Source organism: Polypterus senegalus, chromosome 11 (genome assembly GCF_016835505.1).
Source record: "Polypterus senegalus isolate Bchr_013 chromosome 11, ASM1683550v1, whole genome shotgun sequence".
NCBI classification, from domain to species: Eukaryota; Metazoa; Chordata; class Cladistia; order Polypteriformes; family Polypteridae; genus Polypterus; species Polypterus senegalus.
In genome coordinates, this window is record NC_053164.1 from 112,848,076 (window position 1) to 112,863,057 (window position 14,982).

The window sequence follows — 14,982 nt, forward strand, 5'->3', positions numbered from 1 at the left end:
TCTTTGAAACTGTTGCTTTTTGTCTGTGCACTGCGTCAGTTCACGTGAGCCGCTCGGTGTACATGCATCGAAGGTTCCCAGCTGTGCTGGTGCCATCTCGTGCGATGTCCACGGCTGTATTTAATGTTAGCTAAGACCCGGCACTTAAAAGTTTCTCTCGCAGTTTTGCTGAGTTTGTGCCAAACACCACCCTGACCATCTCATCTTCATCTGCATAAGCACAGTCCTTCACCCGTGAATATTTAGCGGCAGTGTTTCTATTAAATTGCCACTGATGGACGGCCTTATATGGACAGGCACTAAATTACGTGGGAGGCGTAACTCCGCCTCCCACGGCCATCGAGCAGACGTCTATTATAGTATATGGACGATAAAATAGGTTCCAGTTATGACCATTACGCGTAGAATTTCGAAATGAAATCTGCCCAACTTTTGTAAGTAAGCTGTAAGGAATGAGCCTGCCAAATTTCAGCCTTCTACCTACACGGGAAGTTGTAGAATTAGTGATGAGTGAGTAAGTCAGTGAGTGAGTGAGTGAGTCAGTGAGGGCTTTGCCTTTTATTAGTATAGATAAACTAAATTAACTATTAAACTATGTTTGTCAGGTTTATTTTCTTTTGCTGTTGTGGTTATTTTGTCATCATTGTGGCTTTGAGGTGAAAGTACCTTTACAAACTGCCATTTCCAAAAGCCAAACCTGGTTCATTTAAGTAGCTAACACTAATGGATACACTACCAAAAAAGGTGGGCCGGAGAGGGGTGTGGACCTAAGATAAGTATACCTCGTAGAGTCCCAAAAATATCTAAAAACAGCCCTAATCCTAACCATATTGATATTTATTTGATGAATGAGACAGAGATCTATTTTAAACATTAAATGTCTCTGCCCAGGACAAAGTTCCATACTTCTGCGAGTGCTCCTGTTTAATGCCTATCTGGGGCACCCAGCACACACACATTCACAGAATGTACTCCCTCTTAGAGGCGTGTTCTGTTTCATACTCTTACATTCAGCACATCACTTTCTGTCACTGTGGCTCTACCACATCCCTAGAGTTCTTCTTAGTGACTGAATGGCTGCTCTGTACCAACTTGCTGGTTGCCTTACCTCTGGCAAACCCTTCACAGGGCATATATTTGAACTTATTTGTTTTGAAAGGACACTACAACTTCATTAACCACCATGCAAATTTATGCATACCTAGAGTCACTTAAACGTAATAAAAAAGAAGATCAGCAATTAACCAAGAATATACGTCTTTGAGATGTGGGTGGAAAACCAGACTACATAGAGAAAACAAACCATGCTGACAGAGGGAGGTCATAAAGAGAGGAAGAGCCCACAAAGGGATTCAAACCTAGGATGTTCTACTCATTACAACCCATATCAACTTTTCATTTTTTTTTACTGTGAGTTGAAATAATGAGAGATTACCAAAATAACATAATTAAAGAAACAAATCGGAAAGAACCAAGAAAAGACCTCTGTGTGCAGCAGTTAAAGCTGTGACAAGAATACTCATCCTACCACTGGATCCTCGTAGAAAAAAGCTCAAACTTGTAACAAGCAGGATATTAACAGAGTTTTGGAGAGGCTGCAGCAATAACAACTGTGCCAATGTGTGCCATCCACAACAGTGGCACAAAATAATTTCTGGCATCAAGCAATGAGCAGATTGTTAGCTCCTTCTGTTTCAATAGATTGGAAAAGGAATTACAGATCTAATTTAGTACAGAATGTAGCTATCAGTAAATTAGAAGCTGTCCAGACGATGTCTGAAATTTTTATACTTTTATAAAGTTTAATAAGGTATAAAATATTATGAAAAAATATGTACACTTGTTATGGGAAAGTGAAAGTTTATGGGACATAAGTAAGGTATCTTCATCTCATAACAGTTTGGTGAATAAGCAGCAGGACTATTGTGGAAACCTGCAGGTCACAAAATTCAAAACCCTATCTGATGGAGTGAGGCATATTAAACAACATGGCGTTTCATTTTTAATAAAGATACAATGCTCCAGATCTACTTCTATAATATTTAGGAATTTATTTGCATCAAATTTCATAAGGATAACATAGTTTCAGACAGGCACACTTGTTCTGAAATTTGTAATTATATACACTTTACATACACTCTTCGCTATAGTATGCCAAATGGTATGTTTCTGTTTGAACGGCTTCAGTGTAGGCAAGTTGTGAATAAGAACGGGTGTAGCACTCTGGGGAGTAAAGTTTTCATATTTTCTGTGCTGCTTCTTATTGTGAAGTAACTTTGATGCCCAATCTTGGCCTGTTTTCAGTGTATTTTCTCAATCCATGTTACTGTATGTGACTCACTTGTGTGCCACCCCAAGGTGTAATTCTCCTTTGTGTCTCATATCACTCTACATTTTAGGAAAATGGGTGACTCCCATGATTAAGTGATAAGAGGACATGCTATTGGCAGAATTAAATTTGTGATGGGCTACATTAACAAACAGAGCATACAGTTTAAAGTTAACACACATTTTACACCCCATGTGCTTAGGCTTTAGCCACCATTACCATGAACTATTATTTGCTCTGAATAATAATGTACTTTCCTGCTCAGAGTTATGTAATTTTTTATTACATCACATATCTATTATATTTTAAGTCACTTATAAACACATATATGAAACTGGGCATCAACCTTCATCCACACTCCACAGGCACTTTAACAGTACACTGAATAGAAAAAGTACATACAGGTAGTCCTCGAGTTATGGACATCCAATATACGACTTTTGAACACGGCGCAGGCTCCTCAGTAACTGCTGCTCCGTTATCTCCGGCCTGGGGACGCTGCAAGCGGTGGCTAGGACGAAGGCTGGAGGGGGAGAGGTTCATTCTTAGAGGGTGGCTGGGTGCGCAGCAAGTGCTTTTGTGCAGGAGGCTTAATGGGGCGGAGGGGGGCGGTTCGCTGCTTGCCCAGCACACCGCCGTAGCTACCGCTCCTGACTGGACGGAGTCTGGATGGGGCAGAGGGAGGGCGTTTCACTCCCCGCCCACCACACAGCCTTGCAGTGTCCCTCAAACGTTTTCCCTGTTCATTCTCGGTGGGCGGCTGGTGATGCTGCAAGTGGTGACCTGGTTGTGGCTGAACGGAGGCCACTGGGGGGAATTGGGTGGGTAGGGGGGTGTTGCAGGGGGGTGAAGGCAGCATTGTAGTGTGCCTCGGATGGCTGCTTGTTGACTCGGGGTGGTGGTGGGCGATTCACTACCTGCCTTTGGCCACATCCTGTTCGCTCTCGGTGGGCTGACGCTGCAGGCAGCATACTGTATGTAAGTGGAGGTGACTGTGTGGTGGGCAGGTGGTGAACCACCGCTCGCTGCCCCCATTCATTCTCAATAGCAAGCCTGCTTGTACTGTTATGTACATACATAGCCAGAAGTTGTCTGATGTCAGTACATGAGACGTGTTGACGACGGGTGCCTTCCTGCTGTGATAGCGTGTACAGTGCTATGCAGAAGAACTCATCTTAACCTTTTGTCTTCACCCTTCAAGAATGTCTCTGAAACACAAATCTGATGCTGGTGCTGGTGATACAGTAAAGAAGAGAAAAACCATCACTATTGAAAATAAAATAGAAATAATAAAAAGGTCAGAGAGAGGTGAAACTCCATCATTCATTGGCAGAGCACTTGGTTACAGTCGGTCAACAATAGCATTTATTAAAATAATGTACCTGTTCTGACACACAAATTCAACTTAAGAACAAACCTACAGTCCCTATCTCGTACGTAACCCGGGGACTGCCTGCACTACTACTGTTCTATATATTTGGCAAATGCCATTATCTTTTTTGACTTACAGGATCGTGATGGATTATAATTACCTACATATGGGTACATTTGGAGAAGAAAAAGGTTAAGGGAGATGCACACAGTCATAGTGAGTTAGAGGAAGAGAATGAATGGAGAGCCTTGTGGGGTGAAATCGATCATTACACCACTACTCATGGCTTGGTTTGTGGGCCCAAAATATCTTATATATGTCCTTTAAAGTGTTCATCTTAACAAGGAATTGGTACCGTTTTCCCAGCCCTGGAATCTATGCAAGCTGATCAGACTGCCTAATTGTTCTGAACCTTTAAGACAGTGAATATAGCAAATCATGTAATATTGGTGGGCAATATCTCTTGGGGTTATGTTAATGCCGTACGCTGCCAGCCACCATGGGGAAAAGAGCTACATAAATAAAAGCTTGCACTGCAAATTTGGTGGTTATTCAGTTGAATTAAAGTGTTTAGTTATTTTTGTTTACCATTATGTAGAATATTGACATAGCATTAAATATTCACTTTTGATTTGTATAGCAGGACGGTAATAATAATTAAGAGATGTCAACCACATGAAAAGTTTAAAGTTTTAAAAATGTGTTTCAAAATTACCGAGTGGAAGGTAAAATCAGGGAGTCCACTTCCAACTTACCTTTCTAAGACTAGCTGTTGTGTTAACCTTCTATATGTATTAAAAGTAGTCTTAGCACATGTGTGACAGAGCCTCCTTAGATGTATTTTCATAAGTTAATACTTTAGATCAACCTTTTAGTTCATTTATTAGCACACTGATCGTTACCATTTTGGTGATTTGTGTCAGTCACCCAGCAAATATAAACAGCATGTGCTGTGGAACAAGGCTGGGTTATCTTGATTTCAAATGACTGATAACCAATATTGATAAACCAACGGGTGAGGTTCAGTGTGAACATAAAATGATATCATGGTTCAAATGAATTTGTATCCATTTTCATGACCACTTAGAAATACTTTTAATGTGTGACACTAGGGTACTGTGCTAATCAAAGCAAACTCATTTTTTTCTTTTCTTCTTTCTTTTGTGATAGGTGAAGGTGGAGAACCAGTATGATTTCCAAGATATTGCGAGTGTTGTAGCCTTGGCAAAGACCTATGCCACCACTGAGCCATATATAGACTCAAAATATGACATCAGGATCCAGAAAATTGGCAGTAATTATAAAGCCTACATGTGAGTAAATAGGTTTCTTAACATTGTTTTTCATGTGTTGTACATTTATTTTTTTCTTTTAGCTGTAAGCATAGTAGGTAGGGCACTTTTTTAGTGCTGCAGCTCCATCCTAGATTCTGCTCCTGCTCTTGAGTGTCACCTGTGTGCAGTTTGCACATTCTGCCGGTGCCTTTTTTTCCACCCAAAATCCTTAAAGGAATGCAGAGGAACTGGCATCTGTAAACTGACCTGTGTGAATGTGAGTGTGATTGTGTGTATAAGTGGCCCAGTTGATGGACTCATGCACTGTTTCTTGCTTTGCTTCTAATGTTCTTGGGACAGCCTCTAGCTCCTCAGGATCCTGAATTGGGTTAAGTGGTTTTTAGAATGATATGAGAATGGATAATGTTTTAGTGAAAATGTAGCATTGTGATTAATGGTGTTTTATCTCTGTATGTTCATTATGTTAAGCCTGTTAGCTTGGGTCTCTGAGTGCTTTTTCAGCTATGCTTGTCCCAATATTGAACACCATAATAATAATATTTGATTCCATATTTATTTTTTTCGTAATTGTTACTATTAAGTTTTGCTTCATTGATGACACCATATTGGTGAGATTTGTTCATTACTGTGGCGGTATTGATTGAAACAAGGATGCTTATTTTTGTTCATACTAACAATGAGATGCATGTCATCGCTGCAAGTGAATATGAATGGTGACACATTATTCTAGTTTTGGGATAATATGCAAATAATTACTTTGTACATAGAAATTTTGTTAATGATTTGTTTCTGATAATATTTTTGACCTTTTGAAGCATTTTCTGATTGTGCTACAGCACATCATGAGTCCATGGCAGTGCAAGGTTTTTAAAAAACAGAGTGGGTCAGACTTGTGGGGGTAGCTGCAAGTGGGCAGAAAGCCATGTAGTCACAAGGTGTTTGCCCTTTAAGGAAAGAACTTAAACTTACTTTTATTATAGGATTCAGTGTGAGTAGGAAAGAAAGAAAGAAAGAAAGAAAGAAAGAAAGAAAGAAAGAGTTTTGAGTTTTAAAATACCTTTTATTAAACATTCAAACATCATTACAAAATCAACAAACCATCAATAAAAAAGAACATCCTATGTAACTATGAATGTGTATTTTGCTGTAGTATCATAATAGTTAATTCACAAAACAAAGACACACTCGTCATTAACAATTTTACAAATTGCATTCATTGCACACCACTGTTTTATAAATGTATGCAAATTATGGGTCATTGTATAAAACTTGAAATCTAATAAAATTCTTATTTTTAATTGTGCTTTAAAGAAACCCACCAAGTCAGAATCCCTGTCACTCTTAATTTTTTCCTTCCTCGTGATATAAATGGCAAGCTTAGCCTGTCCCAATAAAAAATTTGCTAATCTGCCAACATTCTTTTTTGCTTTCACATTAGCCAAACCATATATAAAAATCTGATTGGTAAAATAAACACCCAAAACATTAAAGACACTGTCAAGTACAGATAAAAGAGGTTGAATCCTAAAACAGTAAAGAAAACAGTGAAAAACAGTCTCTCTCTGTTGGCAAAAAGGACACAGCTCTGAGATGTTGGGGTTAATTAAGGACAAAAAAGAGTTAACTGCCACAATCCCATGAACAATTCTCCATTGCAGATCGCCAGTTCTCTTATTCAATGGTGGACTGTACAGACTCTCCCAAATGGGGCCGACACCCTCTACCCTCCCAATTTATCCCTCCAGGGTGTATCCTGGTATCTGCATAGTTGGGGCTGATATCGAGCTTGGACACACACTTTATATAGTTCCTTCCCTTCTGCAGAGTCAAAAGAAAGATATTTAGTTCTTCTCCTGCCATTTTCCCCCATCAAGTTCTCATTGGCATTGATTAACAAATTTGGAAATGCAGACAAAGGCTCTGGGTAGTCTGTAGCATTAAAAAAGTCTTTCAATAAATCCTTAGCAGCTGAAGGTATATTCAAAAGAATCTGCCGCAAAAATCTTTCTGCTGTGCGCACTGAATTCAGACCTAAAGCTGCAGCCACTGACTCTGCGCTTAGCCAACTGAGTAGCTGTGGTTGAATCAACTGTTTAATTTGTAGAATACCAGCTCTGATCAGGCGTTGTTTCAGAGATGTTGACTCTACAGCCATAGTAGAGACAACTGGCAATTCTAAAGTCCAATATAAATTTAAGGATCTTTCCTCAATGCGACAATCCAACTGTTGCCAGATTCTCAATATACTTCGATAAAAATCTGGAACATTACCTATGGGGAAGGAAGCACTGTCCATTAAGAAAAGCGCGGTCCAATTTCAGGTTGCCAACTTGGCGCAGGAGAGCACACGCTAGTGGCTTCCAGGACACAGCCATATGACCATAAAGCAGTTTTGCAGAGTTTGCAGTCTGAACGCATTTTTTCTGCTAAAAATGTCCACCAGTCCTTGTCCTCCTGCACTCCTGGGTAGATGCAAAATACCTCGGTACAGCCAATGCTTCCCATTCCAAAAAAAATTAATCAACTCTCTTTGCACTTCAGTAATCAGGTCAGGTGGGGGTTCCAGGCATGCCAACCTGTGCCATAGAGCAGATGCGACAAGGTTATTTATGATCAGCGTCCGTCCTCTATAAGACAGTTGGGGAAGTAGCCATCTCCAGCGTTGTAAACGGTTTCTGACCTTTTCTGTAACGCCTTCCCAATTCTTACTGTCACTGTTTATGCCTCCTAGATGTAATCCCAGGTATTTAATACCATCTCTTGACCATTTCAGTCCAGAAGGCAATGAAAGAAAAGGACCCATCCAGTTACCCAATAGTACTGCAGAGCTCTTGGTCCAATTGACTTTAGCTGATGATTCTTTTTGGAACTCATCCAGCACAGACACCAGCTCATCCACATCTTGTTGTGTTCCAACTAATACTATGAGATCATCTGCATATGCTGAGACCTTCAAAGGCACTGAACACTCAGGAACAGTCAGTCCACCCACCACTTTCCTTAATTTGATCAGCAGGGGTTCTATAGCCAGGGCATACAACATGCCAGATAAAGAGCAACCCTGTCTAATCCCTCTATCTACTTTAAACGGAGCGCTCAGCCCACCATTAATTTTCAGTACACCCTGAATGTCACTATAGAGCACCCGAACCATGGAAACAAAGCAGGGTGGGAAACCAAATCCCATTAGTACTCGCCAAAGGTACTGATGCTCCACCCGATCAAAAGCCTTCTCCTGGTCCAAGGAAATTAGACCACCATGTAGACCAAACAATTTGCAGATTTCAAATGTATCTCTGATAAAAAAGATGTTGTCATATATGGACCTGTTTGGTACACAGTAACTCTGATCAGGGTGAATGACATGACCCAACACCTCCTTCATTCTCGTAGCCAACACTTTAGAAAATATTTTATAGTCAGTACAAAGCAAGGCTACTGGCCTCCAGTTCTTAATATTACAGAGATCTCCTTTTTTTGGAATGAGGGCAACAACAGCTCTTCTACAGCTCAAGGGAGGAGACCTTTATCTAAACACTCTTGAAGAACCGCAAGTAGGTCGGTCCGATGAACTCCCAAAACAGCCTGTAGAATTCAACAGTAAGTCCATCAATACCTGGAGCTTTCCCAGTGTTCAAACTTGCCAATGCCCGCGAGAGTTCTTCAAGGGTAAGTCCTCTCTGTAAGGCTGGTAACTCCTCCACTGGCACCTGCGGCAGTCCCTTAGTAAAACCCGAACAAGCAGGGTCCTGTTCCATCAGCTCAGATGAGAAAAGCTTAGAATAAAAATCAACGGCAAATGCCCTAATTTGAGAAGAGCTTCTTATCTCACTTCCAGAGGGGTCATGTAAACAATGAATCATTCTGCTTTGGCCCTGTTTTCTTTCCAGCCCAAAAAAGTACTTGGTTGGAGCATCACACTCAGTTTCCACTTGAAAACGGGCTCTAACCAAAGCACCTTGTACTTTATAATCAGTCAGTTGTGCGAGGGCAGCCTTTCTCACTTTTATCATGTCCAGGTTCTCACTGCCCTTAGAGGAGTCCAAGTCCTGCTGGAGTGCTGCTATCTCTTCCTCCAGTGCTTTCATAGAATCATTCAAACTCCTTGTGACATTCAGAGTATACTGCTGACAGAACTGGCGAATCTGCACTTTACCAACATCCCACCACTGACTCAGAGAAGAGAACTGACATATCCTTTCCGCCACTGTGTCCAAAAGTACCTAAAACAATTTTTAAAATGGGAGTCCTGACATAAAAGCTCATTAAAATGCCAATGAGAGCTTTTTGACTTTAAAGATGAAAGAAGAACATTGCAGGTAACTAATGCATGATCAGAAAGGCTTGTTGGCACAATGACACATGAATTAAAACGGTTAAGATGGTGGTTAAAAGTATAAAACCGATCAAGCCTGGCAAGTGAAAGGGTGCCACCACGCACCTGTGCCCACGTATACTGCCTGTCGCCCCCATTCAGAACCCTCCACACATCCTTCAATTCATATCGCTCAATGAGCGCTTTCAGCTCTCTAGCAGATCGCGGGTGGGGCTCTGCATGATTTCTGTCCAGTGCATCATTAAGGGTGCAGTTAAAATCCCCACCTAAAAACACACATTCATCCGGGTCACACTCTGATAAAGTACGTTCAAGACATTTAAAAAAGCGCACTCTTTCACTGCCAAATGTTGGTGCATAAACGTTAATAAAAACCAACCTGATGTTGTCCAAGTCAATTTTTACTTTAAGCATCCGCCCTTTTATCACTTCGAAGGCAGACACCGATGTCGGACACACTTGTTTAGATAGACCAATGGCAACACCAGAGCTGCGTGTTGACCCGTGACTAAAAAACGTCTCCTCCCAGCATTTCTGCCACTCAATTTCTAGAGCAGTTTCACTGTGCGTCTCCTGAAGGTAAGCCACTGTCAGATGCTTCCCTCTCAGGAAGTCGCACACTTTCGCGATCTTAAGAGGGCTCTTACATCCTGCAACATTAAGACTCCCAATTTTAAAATCGTACATTTTTAAAAATGATAATGCAACCAAAAAAAATGCTATACCAATAAGTAATATATGAAATGCAGATTTTTGAGCCATTATTAACAAGTTGTTAAATAGCAGTGGTACGTAACTTTCTTAAAATACTCCGAAGCCTCCACCCCTCCTTGTCTGAAAAAACCTCAGTGCCCGATCGTTGCTTCATTAACCGTTTAACGGAGGAAATAAATAATTTAACATCCGGAAAAAAATTCTGCACATCCACTCTTTTCCCCTTTGTTTCAACCAGAAAGGCTCTAATTCTGTAGAATCCATATCCCTCTGTGGTGTCCTGACTACTTTCTGACACAACAGAGGAATCAGTTAAATACCCGTCCTCCCCACAATCTGAAACCGAGGACGCTTCAGTGTCAGCCGCAGCTGCAGTCTCTTCAAAGCTTCTTTTTTTAAAAGCAACTTGCTCGTCTGTCCCACAAGGTCTTTTAATAGCCTTCGGTGTTTTGAAAGTACTGTCGGAGCCGACACACTCCATTTCCATATCACCCCATATGCTTGGGACCACTGATTCTATAGTAGAGTCCGATACCTCCAAAACACCCGACTCATTAACAGTGTTTCCAGACTCTGATACAGGAGGTCTTGATTTTCATTATCCCTATTCATTTTGGGATCAGCATTAAGTGAATCGCTGATCAATTGGACCACCGCAGTCTGATCGCTAGCAGCGTCTTCATTTTGAGCAACAGCGATCCCGCCGCTACTTTCCGCTGTGTTATTAAATGCAGACGCCGTCTCTGCCGCATCTGTCTGATCCCCAGGGCGGTCGGGGGTCTCATCTGGGGTCAGTTGCTTGCCTAATTCTGCAGTTTTAACAACATCTTTGCAATCTCTAGCTACATGACCAGCTTTGCCACATTTAAAGCATTTCATCGGTTCCGATGTGACAAAGATAACGTATTCGTAACCATCCACTCGGAATCTCAATGCTACGTTTAACTCATCCGCTGTATTTTTTAAAATCATTAAAACTTGCCTCCGAAAAGACATCACATGCTTCAACTGGGGTGCTTTACATCCCAAAGGTATTCGTTTAATCTGCGAGATTAACTGTCCATAGCGGGATAGCTCTCTTTCAAGGGTCTCGTTAGATAGAAAAGGAGGTACATTAGATAGGGTAATCTTTTTGCTGGAGTTGTAAGGGCATTACGGGGTTAAAGTGTCCTTTATAACAACTCCATTTTCTACCAATCTGTGGACAAAATCCGTTGTAGCAACAAAAATTACCACCGCGCTGCTCATTCTTGAGGCTGAACGAACATTGTCACAGCCTATTACATTTCCTACAGCCATTACACATTCTTCCAGAGAACAGGTCGTTTCTGGCATAAGCTTCACTCCATGTTGTCTGGTGAGTTTTTCGAAATCACCGTTCCGAAAACGGACTCCTCCTGAGGAGGCCATTCTGGCCTTCCTCAGAATAAACCAATCCAACAAAAAGATAAACAGTTAGAGACAGAATAACAATTAAGAACACAAAAACAGGAAAAACAAATAGTGAAATCACAGACCTTCAAACTCTCCCGCTCTCACTCTCACTTTCTCACAGAGCTCCGCCCACTCACCACTCTCGCGAGAGAAAGAAAGAAAGAAAGAAAGAAAGAGAATCGAGTCTCAGTGCATCTGATAGGAGGCAATGTGGTCAGGTGTCCCAAAAAAAGAGTAAGAGGAACAGCATTACAGGGGCTAAGGTGTGATCCTATTGATCTAAAGTAGGAGAAGGCTGAAAGTTCCAAAGTCCACCTAGACTGAAGATAGGTGGCAGTGAAGGCCAACTCTGAGTGTCCCAGTGGTAACGGGCTGAGGTAACTGGGTCAAGATTTAGAGAAGGAACTACATTTGCTGAAGTCTAGAGTTTGCACAGAAAAACCAAGGGGAGTCAGCAAAAGTGATGTAAGAGGGAGGCACTGGAAATGAGAAACAAGATTACAGAAACAATACTGGTTTTGATTGGTTTTAATTTTTCATTTATTGGTTTTACCTCCACAAGTGTACTGGTTGTATGGAGGATTATTTATTGAAGTCGTTGAACTGCACACCGATTTTGGATCTCCTGACTGTGTTTTGAGGCCCAGAATTTACATTCACGCCATGTGTTTGTGCACAATTTTAGCTGGGTACCTCAATTTTCCTCCAGAATACAAAAGTTTTGCCTTTTAGGTTAACCCAAGACCTGCATCCACATTCATTGGAATATATGAGAAACTGATGAGTTGTTAGGTAATGCCAACCCCTTACATAATTACATTATATAAAGTAAAATTTTAATCAGTTCAGCCTCAAATACTGGGCATTTGTCAGATATGTTATATTTGGATGAATGTGATACAAGCCCAATGTAATTTTTTTTGTGTGTGAATTGAGTTGTAAATTAATGAAAAACTTGTATTTTTCTCAAAATTGTACACAGAAATATACATGTTACAAGTGGTAACTTAACATAAATTCCTTTAGCATATACTGTAATAAAATTATAAAACTGACCAAATATGAGTGAATGTGGGTGAGGGTAACAGTTTGCCCAGTACTGGTTTGAGGTTAAATGAATAGAGAGACTGAGTGCCATATAAAACATAAAGAATATACAATGTCCATGTCATATATTAACCTCTTGGTCCAACACAATTTGGTTTCTTTAGATCAGAATCATTAATGACTTAGCCATTAAGTTTTTTTTTATTTGTTGATAATCGTTAATATTGTGCTAATGTATATGCCCTGTGATGTGCTTAGAGATGGCTTTATACAAACAAAGAACACAGCAGAAGCAGTTGACAGCACCACTAACCAAAGAATGGATGGATGATTGAAAAAGAGGCATTGTCCTGGACAGGAAAAAAGAAATGCCATCATGTTTGGCGTATACAGTGAGGTGTGGAATGTAAAAAGAAAGTTCGGCAATTCTCAATGGGAATGCAAAGCTGAGTGGTTAGCAAACGCGTTGTAAACCTTGAGTTCTGGTGCCAGCTGCTGTGGTAGTTAGCCTAGGTGTTGATTCACTAGAAGGGAGAAACTCAAAAATTAAAAACATTCAATTCGTTACATACACCATCTAAATGTGCAACAAGCAAATACCATTGCTGTTTGTAAAACATGATTAAGTGTTAGCACTTTATTGTCTGCCTAAGGCTATGACAAAGAAAAAAATAGAATATACAACTGATAAAAAACAGGAAAAGGACTACTTAAATGAACAATGTAAACAAGTGAAAAATATATTTAATGGTAATAATATATCCTAAGATTTTACATTATTCCCCCTTTCAGTTCAAAAGAATAAATTTTCTTGTAAACTTGTGTTTTACGATTACCATCAACAACAGCCAGGTCACTAGGACAAACAGAAATTGATCTAAAGCAGCTGTGTTTTACTCATGTGTAACTGTGCATGGCATGTTCAAGAGTGGGGCAGCATGGTGGCGCAGTGGCAGCGCTGCTGCCTCGCAGTTAGGAGACCTTCCCGGGTCCTCCCTGCGTGGAGTTTGCATGTTCTCCCCGTGTCTGTGTGAGTTTCCTCCGGGCGCTCCGGTTTCCTCCCACAGTCCAAAGACATGCAGGTTAGGTGGATTGGCGATTCTAAATTGGCCCTAGTGTGTGCTTGGTGTGTGGGTGTGTTTGTGTGTGTCCTGTGGTGGGTTGGTTCCTTCCTTGTGCCCTGTGTTGGCTGAGATTGGCTCCAGCAGACCCCCGTGACCCTGTGTTCGGATTCAGCAGGTTGGAAAATGGATGGATGGATGTTCAAGAATACACAGCTCCACTGACCCAATAATATTATTAATACTGTGGCGGACGGCTGGGAGTGGTACCCAGCCGGGACGCCCAGGAGGACCGGAGGAGGGCTTGCGCATCCTCCAGACCACGAGGGGGCGACCGCTCTGGTTGTGTTGGGGGCCACGGGTAAAGGGCTTGGAAGCCCAACCCTGTAGGGACCCGTGGTCACCGCCAGGAGGTGCCCCAATGCCTTGGGAACCCTGGACCTCAGCACTTCTGCCACACCAGGAAGTGCTGGAGGTAAGAAGACTAGGGAAACCCGGAGGGCTTCCAGGTGCGCAGCCGGCACTTCCGCCACACGGGGGTGTGTCTGTGGAGAATTGCCAGGAAGCAGCTGAAGCTCATCCGTGCTCGTATATAAAGGGCCGCCTCCCTGCATTCGAGAGCAAAAGTTGGGTGGAAGAGGACGGAGCTCGGAGAGAGGAGTGAAGGCGGCCAGAAAGAAGGCATTGGAGACTGGGTTGAGCACTGGATTTTACTGTAAATAATTGTAAATAAATATGAGTGTGTTGGGTGCAAAACCATTGTCCGTCTGTCTGTGTCCAGGTCCCGTTCCACAATACTTATTATTTGACTGACACCTTTATTCAAGGCAACTTACAACATTTGAGATGCAATTGGTTACATTTCATTTGTTTTTTCAGTTGAAGTACAGGCAGGTGAAATGACTTGCTCATAGTTATGAAGTGTCAGTAGCAGGATTACAGCCCATAACCTCAGGGTTTAAAGTCGTAATATTAGCACTTTGTTAAAAAAGAAAAAAAAAAATACAAACATTGTATACATAAAAGTATTTAGTTATGTAGTACTTCAGATATATTACCTGACAGCACTATAGCGGATGCCCATTCTATTATGAAATTTCACAGGAGAGGCTGGGTAACACAACTGGTAGAAAATAAAGGTCAAAACTGAGATACAATTGGGAATTTCAATTGCCAACACAAAATTACTTACTGTGGTCTTCCTTTTTAAGTTGTACTCTATAACATCAAGCTGGACAAATGAGTACAGTCCTCTCTTCTTTTGTTATGTTGATTTTCACTGAAAACAGTGTCATTTTACTCATAAAAAATGTATGGTTTGAGAGACCTCTGGAGCAGAGAATTTGTATTTGTATTTTTTTATTGCAGAACAGCTCTCATTTAAAAATTATTCT

The 14,982-nt window shown here is 41.2% G+C and overlaps 1 protein-coding gene across 1 annotated transcript in view; it reads left to right on the plus strand.

Moving 5' to 3' along the window:
- LOC120539439 (synapsin-3-like) overlaps window positions 1-14,982 on the plus strand; it is an 842,044-nt gene that overhangs the window by 684,468 nt on the left and 142,594 nt on the right. The window contains exon 8 of the mRNA XM_039769493.1: window positions 4,872-5,014. Coding sequence (XP_039625427.1) covers window positions 4,872-5,014 — 143 coding nt within the window. The remainder of the gene's footprint in view (window positions 1-4,871; window positions 5,015-14,982) is intronic.